This window comes from Pipistrellus kuhlii, unplaced genomic scaffold (genome assembly GCF_014108245.1).
Source record: "Pipistrellus kuhlii isolate mPipKuh1 unplaced genomic scaffold, mPipKuh1.p scaffold_m20_p_13, whole genome shotgun sequence".
NCBI classification, from domain to species: Eukaryota; Metazoa; Chordata; class Mammalia; order Chiroptera; family Vespertilionidae; genus Pipistrellus; species Pipistrellus kuhlii.
The window spans coordinates 35,021,756-35,038,514 of record NW_023425438.1 but is presented as its reverse complement, the minus strand read 5'-3'; the positions used below and the strand labels follow the sequence as shown (position 1 = coordinate 35,038,514).

The 16,759-nt window shown below is 40.1% G+C and overlaps 2 protein-coding genes across 2 annotated transcripts; one reads left to right on the top strand and one right to left on the bottom strand.

The window, feature by feature from the left end:
- The first annotated feature begins 1,181 nt into the window (after positions 1-1,181).
- Positions 1,182-7,373, top strand: GKN2 (gastrokine 2). The gene is made up of 6 exons (XM_036436148.2): positions 1,182-1,286; positions 2,872-2,925; positions 3,361-3,498; positions 5,245-5,355; positions 6,001-6,157; positions 7,154-7,373. The coding sequence occupies exons 1-6, from the start codon at positions 1,275-1,277 to the stop codon at positions 7,234-7,236; spliced, it is 555 nt and encodes a 184-aa protein (XP_036292041.1). The 5' UTR covers positions 1,182-1,274; the 3' UTR covers positions 7,237-7,373.
- A 1,911-nt stretch (positions 7,374-9,284) lies between these two features.
- LOC118717770 (gastrokine-3-like) lies at positions 9,285-14,961 on the bottom strand. Its single transcript, XM_045581015.1, has 6 exons — positions 14,857-14,961; positions 13,543-13,596; positions 13,232-13,366; positions 11,614-11,721; positions 10,500-10,641; positions 9,285-9,616 (listed from the first exon to the last, which is right to left on the bottom strand). The coding sequence occupies exons 1-6, from the start codon at positions 14,866-14,868 to the stop codon at positions 9,522-9,524; spliced, it is 546 nt and encodes a 181-aa protein (XP_045436971.1). The 5' UTR covers positions 14,869-14,961; the 3' UTR covers positions 9,285-9,521.
- Between the last annotated feature and the right edge of the window lie 1,798 nt (positions 14,962-16,759).

Sequence of the window (16,759 nt, the reverse complement as noted above, 5' to 3'; positions counted from 1 at the left end):
CAAAACTGTAATCCTTCTTGCTACTGCTATCTCAGAAAGCTAAAAAAATTAAAGCAGCACCCTGGCCAGGTAGCTCAGTTGTTTAGAGCATCAGGGTACATACAAGAATCAACCAATGAATGCATAAATAAGTGTAACAACAAGACCATGTTTCTCTCTCTCTCTTCCTCTCTATCTCTAAAATAAAATAAATTTTAAGTAGCGCATTTTACATCCACCCCAGCTGAACCGCCAAAGTAGCAGAATTCCAGTGAACTATCAATAGATTAGCCCCAAATTGCCCCAAGGTCTCTTTTGTAAAAGCCGTATTAAAAAATCCTATTAGTTAGGAAGTCACTGTAGTTGTAGATCAAGGACATCATTTATGCTGTTTCTTTGCTTAATATAGTGATTCTCAATATTTAACAAATTTTCAATTTTTTTGTTGTTTATTTTTGTATTGCCCCACCTTCTGAGTTCATGATCCCACCCTAACACTAGATAGCTTTGTCTGATGTGGCATTATAAAAATTACACAAATTAAACTTCATTTTCTCTCTCTCTCTTTTTTTTAATCGGAGAATTTCTCAATGCTCCACAGATAACTAGAGATATATAAATTACAGTTTTCACAGTGTCTTGGCAAAGGCTTAATGTAAAAATTTGGTTAACCCTGGTAATTGGGCAGAGAAATCTCTGAGCCCTGTTCTTCATGAATCTCTGAAAATTGATACCAACTCTAAAGGGGAAGACAATTAAAGTCATAAGGTTGTTTGTTCTCAAAAGAGGCCCCCCAGCCATTGTTCTTGCCTCTAGTTTCATGTCCATTCCTTGGATGGAGGAATTCAAGAAGCAGGATAGGGTCAAACAATCACTGAGTGGAGACCCCAACTCAAATCTTAAGGGAGGACTTTACCAGCAAGGGGGAGGGAGTGATATTAAGAATATGCCCTTCTATGTCAGTAAGATGTCTGTGTAAAACAAATATCTCGCAATGTTTTTAAAGGGTGGAAATTGAACTCTCAAGTGCAACATAGAGCAGATAAGCAGGGAATATTTACAGAGTGACCAAGTGGTGAATTTTCACTACTGACTAATGAACTTCATTGATATCAGGTTGTGTGGTTGGGTCTCAATCTCGATAAAGGAGTTTGCTGGGGTGTGTCAGATATGACACAGCTTTTTCCACAGTGATCGGCCTGGAAAGAGATTTCCACACCTTGAAACCAATATAAAGGGTAGGAGCTGCTCCAGGCAGCCTCACTTGCTCCAGCATCTTCTTCCCTTCCGACAAAATGAAAACCTTTGTGAGTATTTGTTTATGCTTCTTTATACTCTCGTGGTGGCTGCCTGCAGGGAATGTTCATATTCAATATGCCTTAGATTTCAGGGTTTTTAGATAAGCACTATGCATACTTTATAAGCTTCTTTGATTGAGTTTAATGATGTATTTGTTAGGAATAGTGTTGAAAAGTCAAATATTTGTTTATTGTCTATATTTTGAAATGTTTAGTGAAAATACAAAGAAAAAGTTTTGGAAATACCTAGAGAATTTTAATGTGGAGAATATTTAAGAATAATTCTTATTATGAGCTTTGAAGGGAATATGAGCATTTTAGGATAACTTCATTTACTATCTAAAAAAGAAGTGGTAATCCTATATAATAAGAGGCTAATATGCAAATTGACCAAACGGCAGAATGACTAGTCTCTATGATGCACACTGACCACTAGGGGGAAGATGTTCAATGCAGGAGTCTGAGAAGATGTGTGCCTATGCAGGTTGGCAGGTGGGATATCTGCATACAGATCTTTGTCAGATACTCCACCCCCAGCCATCAGGAGAGAAATGTTATTGGCAATATAGAAGGGGCAGTAGAAAAATTCCACTGACAGTTCTTAAAAACACTGGCCTTCTAGTAGACGCCCTCCAGCAGCAGTTTTCAATGATAGTGCGGTACACTGTGGTGTCAGAGGAGGCAACACAAAACCAGGATCAGAGTATTGGATTAGGCTTTTACACAACTACAGCTAAGTGTCAGAACTGCCTCAGTGTCAGTTGCATGGCCTGTGGCCTAACCTTTCTCTGATGGTAACACTAAGGCATAGATTGTAGAATAAGAAGGTTTTCCTTGATGTCAGCCTCAAAAGTTAGCCATGTCCCCAAGCATCTTATTTTCATATTTTCGCTTAAAAATCTATTGTGTCTATTGCCCGTGAATCCATATTCAATGTATTTTATCCTCCCACTTCTTTTTTTCTTTTTTTGGTTAATCCTCACAGTAGGATATTTTTCCGTTGACTTTTAGAGAGAGTGGAAGGGAAGGAGAGAGAGAGAATGAAATATTCATGTGAGAGAGACACATAGATTGGTTGCCTCCCACAAGCATGAGCTGGGATCTGAGCCTGCAATCGAGATACATGCCTTTGACCAGAAACGAATCCAGCACTCTTCAGTCTAAGGGCCTATCCACTGAGCCAAACTGGCGGTACTTCTCTATCGCCCCCTTTTTTATACTAGAGGACACAAATTGACCTCTTGCAACCCAGAGCCAGAATGAACCACACCAGGGCATTTCCATAGTAAAATCAGTCATTTCTCACTTTTCACCTCCCCTAAATTCTTCCTGGCATAAGAATATATGCTATGTAGAAGGTTTTGATGTTAAAAAGGGCTGAGAACTGAGTGACAAAAACTCAATAAATACCTGTCAATCAAGTGAATGTGTGTGTGTTTTATACTTTAGACTGTTGACCATCCATGACCACACATCAGTGTCTCTAGGTTATATTTTATGAGATATTTATGCTTGTCCTGTCCAGTGTCCTCTCACTTCTCTATCTTCAATGGTTACCTTATTTGGGAATGAAAGTGACTGGTCTGTTTTTCAGGTGTTATTTCTGGTGGTGCTGGCCATCTTTGGAACACAATCTCATGGATATGAGGTGAATTGATTCATTGTGGATTTTCTAGTTTACAGATGTTGGGAGAGGAAAAGGAAGATATAAGATAATCTGAAGGACAGTAGAGAGTCCATACGACCTATTTGGGATAGAATCCCAGAAATAACCAGTAATGGAAGCAATGAAATTGATTATTTTTTTCCAATCCAATACCTTAAAAAATGTAAACCATTGCTTTAAAATATGGTTAATTCATCTTTCCTGTGATTTGATTGCTTCTCCATTATAATTGTCCACTATGAGAAAGAGTTTTACATTTTTATTTTAACATGTGCTTTTGGTCTGAGATCCCAGTGGAGACGTTTTAAGGCTTCAATTTCTTATTCATAGAAGAATAAGGCTCTATGTTGCTGGGAGGAATTCTTTCAAATGCATGTGATTTATAGAAAAACCATGTTGTCTTTGTGGTCAATCTAGGTTTATAACATCATCAGCCCAAACAACAATGGTGGCAATATTCAGGAGACAGTGACAATTGACAATGAAAAAAACACTGCCATCGTTAACATCCATGCTGGATCGTGCTCCTCTACCACAGTTTTTGACTACAAACATGTAAGCTGCAAGGGAATTTTTATATTATTTGAATACTATAATCTATCCTGCGAGTCCATCAGAATGTCCTTACTTCTGCTTTTCTTTTTAAATAATCAAGCTATTGATGAACAAACAAAATCATTTCTGAGAAAAAAAAAACATGACATAGGAATACACATTTACTTATATGTTTCCTATGTTAGGTGGAAATTGAGAGCATGATGATACTGTATCGCTACAGGCTCAGAAAGAATGAACAGAGCCTCAAGCAATGCATAGCACTCAGACTCTAAAAAATATTTGTCAAATAAATAAATGAATGATTTGGAGCTTCTCATACAAAAAAATTGTTCAGAAAAAAAAACCCATCATGAAACAGTCACAAATGACCAGAAATCCAGAACAACTATACACATTTAATTCTGCATGTAGGCTACATAATAAATCATGCTTCTTCTGTAAGCATGCTTCTTCCATATGTTAATTAAAACACCAAACTATTTCCAAGTTTTAGTTACTGTTATTAACAAAAAAATCTCAGAAACCTGCTCAGAAAATATATTCTGTCCTTTATCTGTGAATTATTTGATTATTTTCTGGTTGTTCACCATAACTATGAATTTGCTTTTACCCAGGCACAGAGCTCTGAACACATTTTTTTCTTGTCTTGTGCAAGCATCCTTACATGTTTCTTCCCCATTGGTATTGGGAGTTCCAGGACACATTTGAAAGTATAAAGTCTTTGAAAAATATGGGTTAAAAGGAAGTTCTACTGAAATTGTTTTAAGCAGATATCAAGAAAATCCCAAAAGTGACTTTAAAAAAATGAAGTGGTGAAGATTTACGCCTCTTCCATGATCATCACCATTGGTCTCAGTATGTTTTTTTAATTTTAGGAACAGAAAATATGTGAGAATTGAAAAATAGGAATAAGAAGGGTTTATGGAACTCTGAAGAGTATCACTCGAGATGAAGATTAAGTGCCCTTAGGTTCCTTCTGGTTCCAAGATCCTCATTCTCCATTGCTCTTTCAATCCCACCTTCTTCCTACCCAATCCCTACCCAACTAGCTTGGGTTACAGGTGGAGAAAAGATGGAAAGAAAGTGATAGAGAAGGGAAGAATAGATGAAGCAAGTATGTATGGGGGGTGAGGGTGGGCGTGGGTATATTAAGGAGAGTTTCTAAATCAACACTGTCCAATGGAACTTTCTACAATGGTGGAAATGACCTACATCTGCATTTCCCAAAAGGGAAGCAGCTGGCCCTTGTTGCTATGGAGCCTGTGAAGACAACAATCTACCTATAAACACAGTGCACAGCTCTGTGCATGGGTAAAAGTGTGACAGAGGAAGTACATTTTCAATTGTATTGAATTTAAATTTAAAGAGTTACATGTGCCTAATAGCTAACATATTGGAAAACTAAGTTCTAAAAAATATTGTATGTACTCCAAATCGAGGAGAGGCTGTACAAAATCCATAGAGACAGAGAGCTGCTGCTTCTCAGTCTTTCACATTGCAAACTGTAGACCCTCATTCCATAATAAATCATGTGGCCCGTTTTTAAGGGATAGAGATTACAAGTGAAGAAATAAAAATACTACGTCAAAGAAGTTAAATGGATAGTGTTTGTTGCAGATTAAAAATCAGTCATGTGCACTCACTGTGCATGCTCAAGACTTTCTCAAGGTCCACACGTCATTCTCACCAAGTTCAGAATCCAGGGAATAGGGAGGGGCTGTAACTGTGCTCTTGCTGCCTCAGGGTTACATCGCATCCAGGATCCTCTCCAGAAGAGCCTGCTACGTCATGAAGATGAACCATGATGCCATCCCTGCTCTGGACCAACTCAAACGGTTCCTCTATGAGAGGAAGGTAATTCTGGAGTGGCCTTAAATATTCCATGTTCTTGAGCCAGGGAAAACTGGTCACTATGGAGAAATGAAGAGGGTAAAGGATCATAATTTTATATCTTATTACTATCCACTTATTAGAGTATTTTCACAGTTATTGTTTTTTGATAAAGGAGTATATCTCTCAGCTTAATTTCTACCATAGATCCAGCAATACAAAAACTTGTAGTAAATCCCAGTGTTTCTGTAGAAAGGACTGAACAGCTTCTCTTTTCAGAGCAGGGTTCTAAGAAACAGTGAATGGCAAAGAAAAGGAGTGAAGTTATAATATTCAATGATACAACATGCAAAGAAACAATATAGTATAGTGAGAATAAAAAAAAAAACCATTCGTAAAGTTAGACATCTGGGGTTTAATTCTCCCTCCCATTCATGCCACCTTGGGCATAGGAATCCCTCTCTCTGAGTTTCATTGTCATCACCAGCAAAATGATATTGGTAATAATGAGAATTCTCTGAAGACCAAGTGGTCAGGAAGAGATGTCTTGAGATTGCTGACCACCTTCTATTTAATAACCTGAAAGGAAAAAAAGTCACAATTGAGAATAGATATACCAGATTATGTCAACATATTTTTACCCAATCCCACTCTATTATACTGATCTAGGCTCTGAATACCATGTCCTCCAACGAATACACCTGGGTCAAGTACAACCCGCTGCAGTCTTGGTTTACAGACATGAAATGGTTCTTTCTCGGGTCACCCATCGAGAAGCTCTGCAAACACCTCCCCTTGTACAAGGCAGAAGTGGTTACAAAACCACGTGAGTATGAATGAATCATAACTTCACCCAATCTATACTAATAGAGTAATGTGTCAATTAGACTGGACATCTTCTGGACGTCCTTCCAGACAGAGCCACGGTGGTGGGGGTCAAGGCAGAGGCAGTTACGGGCCATCAGGCTGGCAGGGGAGGGCCGTTGGACATCCCTCAGGGATCCTGGATTGGAGAGGGTTCAGCCTGGGCTGAGAAACAACCCCTGTGCACAAATTTTGTGCACTAGGCATTTAGTATTTTCTAAAACCTCTAATGTGCCCATACTCTACTAGGTGTTGTGTGAAATACAAATATAAAACATGACTCGATCTGGTTTGCTTTGGGAATTAAATACTGACTACATGTAGATATTGTGCTAAATGTGAGATATAAAAATGGATAAAACTCTGCCCCCAAGGAACATATAATCTGGCAGAGAAGTTGATCAGTTAATACAGAGAAAGGAATATAAAAAAGATTCCTGGGTGTCAAGGAAAACCTGAGGCATGTGCTCTTACCAGGAATTGAACTGGTGACCTCTTAGTTCATGGGTTGGCTGGGCTTTTCTGATATTTTTATACATAGTTTCTAAATACAGAAGAGAGGCCAGAGCCAAAGAGGCTGGGCCACAGATGTTGCACACAACAACATAAATCCCCCAGAGTTGTGGGAGGTAGATAAAGACAAAAAGAATTAGCATTCAATACATTTCTTCTGCCCAGGAAAAAAATAATTTAGTTAAGACACTTTTCTTTTTGTAGGGTCATTAGCATTTGTAAGTAAAGATACAAAGCATGTCATTAATGCATAGCATCAATAGAACGGAGACAGACATCTTTTCCAGGAATTGTCAGTCTATTATCTTTTGCAGTACATGTATAGCAAAAATCTTGGGTAACATGAAGTTACATGTACAACCTCTAGTCAAGACACTAACAAAAGGCTTTGATTTGTTGCATTCTGATAATGTATTTCTTAATCAAAAATGTTCCTCCTTTTCAGATGATGCCGGTGCTCATGGCTGCGTAAAGGCTGGGCTCCTGGGTATCTTAGGGATTTCCATCTGTGGAGGCATTGATGTTTAAACATCAGCCCATGGGCTGCATCTTTTCAAACAAACACGCCCTTTGGTTTCACCTCAGAAGACAAATTGAATTCTTTCCAAAAACTCCAACTAATTTTGAGATTCAATAGCAAAACATAAATACTACATTTACAGCTATCTGAGTGTTTGCTTTTTTTCTGTAAATATCAAAGGTGTGTCAATTGATGTTTATGTCAATATATAAAGGAGAAAAACTGCCAGGATTTCAGGTCAAGTACACAAGTGTGAAAATTTCCAAATAATATAGCGGGGTCACATACAGGCTTGTTGGAGGTTGCAAGTCTCCATCTTTGCAACTGTTCACTGACCAGCTGCCCCTTTGTCTGTCCAACATCCTAGGGCAGCCTGGGGAAAGCAGGGACTCAGGTGACACTAACCTCCATCTAGTGAAGGGGCATGGATTTGGGGTGCCCTTAGCAAAAAATTGACTACTCAGATGAAGGAAATTATCCCCTCTGACAAAACACTCAGCCTCAAGGGCCATTCACATGTCCTTTAGCTCATCAGAGCAGTAGATTCAACCTTAATAAACATTATCATGATTACATTGTCCCAGCAGAGAGGAAGGTTGGAGCACCTTCACCCAGGGAACAATATACCTTGCTGAAAATCTCAGCAGAAGTAAGAACCTACCTGCAAATGCCAAGCCCCTATATAGAAGGGAAGCAATTTCCAATATAACAAAGAAATTGCATAATGTGGGAAAATTTCCAGATCATGTAGCTGGTTCTCATGTTGACTGTTCATCGACAACTCCTATGCCTAACTCTGTACTTTTTTGTTTAAAAAATATTATTATTGATTTCAGAGAGGAAGGGAGAGGGAGATAGAGATAGAAACATCAATGATGAGAAAGAATCATTAATTGGCTTCCTCCTGCACACCTCACACTTGGGATCGAGTCCACAACCTAGGCATGCGCCCTGACTGGGAATTGATCTGTGACCTTCTGGTTCATAGGTTGACACTTAACCACTGAGCCACACCAATAGGGCTTAACCCTGTACTTCTTAATAACCATTACTGAATAGTTGAACGGTCACTTAGGCAAAAGTTTTACTTTTTCATGACTCTGCTTTCTTTAAGTCAGTTAATCCTGCTCAGCCTTGACCTATCACATCTGATACTTCCACTCTGAATGTGTTTATGCACATATCTCCACCTTCCTCAACCTCAACAAGCTACATGAGACCAAATCCATAGGTTCCACCCTTATCCTAATTAAGCCCAAAGGTTTACCTTGAACATTTCCCTGCAATTATCTTTCCATTCATGGCTGTAGATAGCCACACCACATCATACTTTACAGTGCTGATGCCCAGCTCGGTCTCCTGCAAATTGGTGCTGAGATCACCCAGCGTTCTCCCACTCGCAGTAATCCTCCTCACTCCCGGACCAATCCCAGCCCAGTCCCACCCTATTTAAAGTGCTCCAAACTCCAACACAACCTCTGTGGCCATCTGTATCTTCAGTATTCCTTCCTCTGTTTATTCTTGTGTCTAAGGTAGGGGGAGCCAGGGATGTTCTGTGTGGTGGGAGTGGAGCTATCTCTGTCCCTCCCAGCCTCAGTAATAGACAGTTAAAGAACCAGTGCTAAGAGAGCAGGCCCCTTACTCATTTGTAGAAGAGAGAAATGGCTAGGAGTTTCCACTAAGGTATCTAAACCACTAAGAAGGTTTAGACCAGCTCCAAGGGGAGGACTTGGGGGTCTAATTTCACTTGGATCTCTCTCAAGGGTTTGCATGGAGCAGGCTGGGGTTTGCATAGTGAATAGGCTTGCATAGAATCTTAGCATCAATTTGCAGGAATCAGACATATGGCCTCAGACCTGACAGATTGTGCTGTGCCGTGGCTAGCATCTTTTTGTTATTTATTTATCAAGGTATTATTTAAGGGACACCCTAAGAGAGGCCTTTAGAATTGAGACATTCTGGGAGAGGCCCTCCTCTTTCATACCATACAGGCTGCAATTTTGTGGACTGCATATGGAGGGGAATGCCAGTAACTCGAGAGAGGACGGTGCAGGCAGAGAGAGCTAGAACATCATCTGCTAGACCAGTGCAGCAAGCAACTTTATTGTTCTAACCCAGAAGGAGAAACGGGACCCACTTTTGCAGGTTACAAAGCTGGATCTTGGGTCAAAAGGTAGAAGGTAGAAACAAGGAGCTTTTTATTAGCAGATGGGAGTGCTGAGCCCTAAGTGCTGGTTTCAGGTCAGTAGTCCCGTCTAGGCGGGTCCATTCTCCACATGGCAGACCTGGAGGGTCAGAGTCCAGCGATCTCCCCGCAGATGGAGATCCCCATAAAGTTCAGAAGTTGGACTTCAAAACATGAATCAGGGTCTACTGACAGCGCGGTACCTTTAAGAAGAAAGAGAAGCATTTTTACAAAATAATTACTCAGTCATTTTCAGACCCCAAAGTAGAGTGGATAACTTACATCCTGCACCTAAATCGGATGTGATGCTCAGGAGAGCTCTACTAGCAAGAGACTAAAATGGGACTAAAATGGGAGCTGTCTCCTGTGCTTCAGAATTGGCCCTACATCCCCCGCTTTCTATTTCTACTGACCTTCAATCATACTCCCAATTCTTTAATTTCTCCCTGTTTTCCTGCTGGATCCTCTTGTTATGAAAAAGCCTTGTTCATTGGGTTAATTTATACTAAGATGCAAGAGATTGGCAATAGCCTAATGGGAAAAGTTTACTGACTATATCTGGAGTTTTGAGATATTACCTGGTAGCTTTTCAAGCTGATCACCACTGATCCCCACCATATCCCCAGCAGGGGTGCCAGACTCTGAGATGCTCCTTCCCCAGTGCGGTCTATAATTACTAAGGTCCTGCATTCCAACCTCTCAGAAACCAGAGAAAGAGGGGGAGTGAGAACCTCAAATAGCTGTAATAGTGGGATGTCAGCCACTGGGTGGCTTGGGCAGGAGTTGATGAAACTTTGGGTCAAGTTAGGGTACCTACCAACTGCCAAATCCCACTGATGAAATAGCAGCCCCCAACCATCTGGGAAAGCTAAGTTCACTCTGCTTCCTGTTCTCACTCCTGATGACAACAGACCATCTCTGCCACCAGGGGAAATATATCCCAGGCCATATTATTTTTATACCCAATAGCAAAGAAATGAAATAGACCCAAAAATTGTCATTAGAATTGGTCAATGACCTAAAAATTGTATTGCACCTTTTTGTCTCACCAAAGGTCTTTGGTTTCTAGTTAAGTTCCTAACACACCTTCTTTCCGCTGCTGGGCAAAGTAGGTAGGAACATCTCGGCACATGTCCTTGATGGGCATTCCGTACTGTGCTAAGTTCTTGACCCGGTTGGGTAAAACAGTGTAGGTCAGGCCACGAGTGGATGGATAATGCTTTGAACCCTGGAAGAGGTGGTATTTGAAAGGGGTGAGACAGCATATGGAGGCGGTGCAGCAAACAAGAGACAAGGAATGTATTTCAACACACTTGGGTAATTCAGTTTACAGAAATAGCTGTAAACCCAAACTTGTCCTTGTGTTTTGTCTTTAGCTGCAGTATCTTCTCTAGCCACAAGGTGATGATATTACTCCAGGAAAATCTGTGAGTGAGCTTGTGTGTCTTTGTTACTGGGTTTGTTTGTATTCCTTTAAAACTTCCTAATTCCATAACTTTCTAGCCTCCATTGCTTTTCTCGGCTGTGGTGATAATATAGAATAGTTCTTAAATAATGTGTTATTTTTATATTATGTTTTACTTGCCAAAAACTTTCTACCTCTCTTTCTATGTGACTCAAAGTGCATTTCCCCCCAAATTCAGTAACTCTTCTGCCATGGATATTAATGTTGCTCCAGGGATCTGGGCAGGTTACTAAAGCAGTATGTTTCAATGACTTGCCAAGGACTTCCTGCTGATTTTAATTTATCTGACTATCTTTGTCACTTAAGAGGCTGAAGGGAAGATAGTCTCAGCAGACCTGGTTTATTTTCATCTAAAAAACGATACATCCGTATATGATGGGTGGGTGTGGGTGTGTGTGCAGGGAAGGAGAGAAGGCACAGAGATGTGAGCCCTCTATTCATTTACTCTAAATCTTACAGTCAACAATTTATATTTACTAATAGGTAGCTCACATTCCTTTGCAATGCATCAAAATTATGTCATTGCATGGAATTTTTATTGATCAGGTTATGATTTGACTTATGTGGGCCATGGATTGGACTTGGGGTCCTTTGCATGATGGTAGGATTTCATAGACATTATGCACAAGCATGAATCAAGTTTTATCTGTGTGTATACCATTGTCCCAGGAGGTTGGAATGAAGAATTGGAATACACCATTCTAAGAGGGGACCACAGGAAGCTGTCTCACTTACCCGGGAGTCCAGGGCCTTGCTAATGTCATCCAAAGTTGGGAAGACAGCTTTGTCCATCTTGGCCAAGACACAAGCCATCTTGCTATATATCTTAGCCACCAAGAGATCCTTAAAGCAACACAGCAGAACCATGTCATTCATCAGTCACAGTATTAGGGATCCTACTCTCCATCAGAGCTGGCAAATAGCTGTTCTTTAGACTGTGATGTAGAGCACGCCAGAGAGAGCACCCCTGGGCACCAGAGTGAAGAGCCAGCAGCAGGACTGGCAATGGGCACAGAGACCTGCTGTTTCTGAGGGCCATGTGGCATTGTCCCTGCTGCAGGCACAGGAAGGAATCTTCCAGGACACTCTACACACTACTGGTAGACTGGTGGGATTGGAGAGAGACCCAGTAACACAGCTGACTTTAAGGACCTGATGTGGCATTCGGTCCTCAGGCCTTCCACCACAGGGTTGTCATGACGATGAGAGGATAAGACAAGATACTACGTGAAAGTATCCTGTGCATTACAGAATGTTCTCTGAATGTACGGGCTGATTAGGATCTTTGGGTCATACCTTCTAGACTCAGATTCTAGGCCGGTGTCTGCCACCAACCATGTGGCCCTGAGCCTGTCATTTGGCTTCTCTCAGTTTTGGATCAGAGAAGTGGGTCCCTGACTGTGTCTGACTGAGCCTAAGAATACTGCACCTGCGTCTCCCTCCTCTAGCCAGGGCAGTTCTGACTTCTTCTGTTCTATATAATGGTTTTTTATGGAATATATTGTTTGGGGGAAAAGTTTCTAGGGGTTAATACAGAGTTGGAAATCACTAACCTGCATTCGCTTTAGAAGGATTCAGGAGATGTCTCCTGGAGAAAGTCAGGAGCGGGTTAAATGAAGAGTGAGGGAGAATGTATTCAGGAAAGAGAGCATGGTAGTAGATACAAATGGGAGTAGAGAGAAAGCCTGCATTTGAGGTGTCTATCCTGAGATGTCCAATGTGAAGACAGACAGAGGGACTTCTAACCAGCAGTGGCTGGATGTCGGAGGGCTTCTGGGTCAGAGAGAGGTCTGTGGGTTCTTACTTCCCAGAGTCCTTTCAGGTACAGAGGGTAGCTATTGATGCAGATGAGAAGACCCAGGCACAGAAAGGCTGAGTGATGTCCCTGTGTTTATAGAGCTTTTCTATCAGAGAGCCAGGCCAAGGTCATAGGCAGTCACACCCTAATCTGTATCTTTCTGCCACGTCTTAACTATCTAAGGACTCAGGCAAGCAGGTTAAGGCAAGATTTCTAAAAATAAAAGTATATCATTCTTCTTTGTAAATAAACAGATTAAAATCTGAGATCAAGACAAAAGAACTTTTTTAGTGCATACCACTTATAAGAAATAGGCGTCCTTTAAAGGACTCTCTGTTTTCGGAAACTTTCAGGAGCCCTGTGAAGTCAACAGCTCACAGGAAGCAAACAAGCATGGGATCCCTACAGACTATGAAATTCCTCCTATAGTTGCTGGATCGGGAGAAAGTCACACAACTGCAGGAAGGCTAGTCCCTGATCTAGTGACAGGTAGTACCATTGAGAGCCTAAACTTAGAGAAGGTAGATGTAGACAATGTCCTCTTCCACATCTTACATTCTTGAAGTCCACGAGTCCATCCCATTCACTCAACACATTGTCGTCTCGGATGCTGACCATACCTCGGACGGCATTAATATGGATGCTCTGGGTCCCCACAGACCCATCCAGAGGATGGCTGTCACTGATGGTCTGGAGAAAACCAAGCAACAAGGAGAAGAGTTGAAAGTCCAGGGTTTCTGCTTTGCCCATATCTTGCAGGTTTACAGGGACACTCCTAAGACATTTGAGAAAAGTCACCCTGGATTATCACTTATGAAAAAGTTCTGCTTAAGGAAGACTACACAGGTTGGGATACTCTCACTTACCGTCTGGGCCAAAGATGAAGTTAGGAGGAAAATCACTAGGATGGAAGATACAATCTGAAATAGAAACAAATATTAATGTACCCTAGTTACTTTAGTTTCCAGTGAGTCCAGAGCCTGGAACTCAAAGGGCCCCAAAGTTGGAGCCTTCTTAAAATTATTTTCACAGATTTGTATACCCCTGGGTCCCCAATGTGCACCAGAGGACTGTTTGGTGTGGTTGATACAGGGTGTGCTGGCTACTCAGAAGGCAAAGCTTTATCATTTGCTCAAGAACCCATTTTGTTTTGCTCTATATCTATTGTCAAATGACTAGGCTGAATTATTAGGCATCTTACCAATCACTTTACCTGCATATAGGACAGGACCACATTAACCCAAATCATAAAAAAAAAAAAAAATGATAATTCAGGTTCTCAGTCTTCCCTTTCTATTCATTCTTCTCTCTGCTCAACCACCGGGGACTCCTCCTTGCCCCCTCAGGCACCTTCTGTCCTCTTTCCTTTCCTTTTTCTCCCACTTTGCCTGAGAAGAAAGGACCAGTCACCACTTATTTACACCTCACTTGGAAATAGATTTTACTCAAATGTTACTAGTTCTTGAGATCTTTTCAGTGACTCATTTTCTCTTGGCTTGGCTTGCCTTACCTGTTGAGGGAATTCCAGGCATTAGAGAGTAAGTGAAAGAGAATTAGTAGGGCAGGAACGAGCCAGGATAAGAGTGTGTGACAGTGAACCTTTCTCTACTGAAGGGTCACTCAGCTTAAGTGCACTTAAACAAAAATTGACAACCTTCTTCCCCACTTCACAATACCCTATTGCAGTATGCACATACCATAACACCATAAAAGTGAGGTTCATCTTCAAAAGAAAAGAAAACAGTTCCCCTATGAACAATAATCATAATGCAATGGGATTAATCAAGGAGATACTTGAGATGCAAATAGCAGTAATATTTTATTTAACTATTCTGAGAGTTGGGGCCATATATCAAATACATGTGAAACTTTCTTTCACTGGCAATTTTTAAATATAATCAATCTAGGAAGAGAAAACCCTAAATATGAATATCTACTCAACCCCCCAAAATTCTTGACTTTTAAGAAATTAGTTATCAGTTTTCTTGGGAAATACCCATCATTCAGGTGAGTGTTCCAAAACAGAGAGGTTTGCCAATAGAGAGATTATGTGTCAAATTAATGATTAGAAATTCCATTTGGGTTTAATTTAAAGAGTCTATAGGAGGGGAAAAAGAAGTGCCCCTGGCAATTTTGATTCTGAAAACATAATCTGCATTTGAAATCAAAAATATACTTACAAAGTATTTCATATTGCCTCTCTTGCAGACCCCATATAACTGTATGCATAATAGAATTTTCTATGTCCCGTTTATTTTCTAAGTCTGGTTTATATAGTTCTGGACTTTTCAGTTATTGCCATAATAAAGGACTCTGGGTAGTTAACCATAATCCGGATGTCATTCAGAGGGGAAATAAGGCGAATTTATGTAATCACAGTTATCACTTTTCTTTAACTACTTCTAAATATTTTCTTTTTACTGTGCTACCTCTACTGCTTCCAAGGCAAACATGGCATATGAACAACTCTTTGTGGGCTGGCATGCCTATGACCTTAACAACTAAGGTAGGAATTGCAAAAATTAGATTCTGCAGAATGGTCCTGATACAGCATTAGTGAATTTAGCCTTTCAACTTCTCAATTACAGACAAGTTCTATACAAACAGTGGAGGGTTGAGAAATATCTTATGAAGCCAAAAGAGGCAGATTGAAATAAGATTAGATTGAAAAACAATTTGGTTAACAACTCTTCGTCCAAAACCAAAATCACAAGGTTGGTCTTTCAATGCCCTCTGCCCACCCACAAGGCTGGCCTCATTTTACCTCTTCAAACATCCGCCTCTAGTTGACTTTCCTGACATTCTGATATTTTGTTTTCACTGTATGGCTTCTCTCTCTCCTGCCAGCTTTCATTTAAGGGCTCTTCTTTTCCATAAAGGACCATTTGACTAACCCTTGAACTCTGAGAACTCCTTTCTATGATGAGTCGAGCACCAATTCAGGCCTTTTCATATACGATCTTATTTTTTCTCAAGCTCTTGATTGTTAGTGATCCAACTACCTGGGTCAAAGTCCAGAAGGCCAGAACCAAACAGATCATTTTCTTTTTCCTGGTAGAAAATGAATTTATGGGTGAGCTTAGTCACAAAAGTGATCAAAGGGGAAAGACAGACATCTCAGACCTTATAATGTTAAATGTAAATCAGCAATGGAAAACTGAAGTAGATGGGCTTTGGGGACTATCAGGTGACCAAAGGCTCAAATATCATACCATTATCTCCATTATTGTCTGTACTTGCAAAAACATGCACAGAGCACATATTCAACAGCTAGTGATTGAATAAGTAAAATAGATTAAAGGAATGCCTTTCATTATTTTGCCTGTAGATATCCAATTTTCCCCAACACAATTTTTACTGTTTTGCTTACTATAGCTTTGTAATATAGTTTGAAATCAGGATGTGTAATGTCTCCAGCTTTGTTTTTTCTCAGGATTGCTTTGGCTATTCAGATCAAGGACTTGACAATCAATAAATTAGGAAGGTGCCCTACAGAATGGCAGAAAATATTTGCTAATATATAAATAACTCATGCAGCTCAATAGTAATAAAGCAAGTAAATCAGATAAACAATGGGCCAAGGACCTGAATAGAACTTTTTTCAAAGAAGACATATAAATGGCCTTTTTTGAAAAGGTGCTCAACATCATTAATCATCATGGAAATAAAACTACAATAAGATATCATCTCACATCTATTAAGATGACTATTTTAAAAAAAGACAAGAGATAACAAATATTGATTAAGATGTGGAGAAAGGGAATCTTGATACATTGTTGATGAAAATGTAAATTGGTGTGGAGCCACTATGGAAACTAGTATGGTGATTAGTCAGAAAATTAAAAGTTGAACTAACATATGTCCCAGCAAACCTACACCTGGAGATACATACAAATAAATTAAAATCAGTATGTTGAAGAGATATCTGCACACCTAAGTTTATTACAGCATTATTCACAATAGTTAAGATATGGAAACAATATAAGAGTCATTTGACTTGTAAATCAATAAGAAAATGTGATTATATGTGCATATGTACACACATGTGCACACACAGAGAAATATTATTCAACCATAAAGAAG

Excerpts from the sequence above, each read along its gene's own strand:
- LOC118717770 (XM_045581015.1), bottom strand. Across the intron at positions 13,367-13,542 it reads CTTCATCTTTGGCCCAGACG|ACCATCAGTGACAGCCATCC; the intron begins GTAAGTGAGAGT and ends GGTTTTCTCCAG. Across the intron at positions 10,642-11,613 it reads GCAAGGCCCTGGACTCCCGG|GGTTCAAAGCATTATCCATC; the intron begins GTAAGTGAGACA and ends CACCTCTTCCAG.
- GKN2 (XM_036436148.2), top strand. Across the intron at positions 2,926-3,360 it reads CACAATCTCATGGATATGAG|GTTTATAACATCATCAGCCC; the intron begins GTGAATTGATTC and ends TGGTCAATCTAG. Across the intron at positions 3,499-5,244 it reads CAGTTTTTGACTACAAACAT|GGTTACATCGCATCCAGGAT; the intron begins GTAAGCTGCAAG and ends TTGCTGCCTCAG.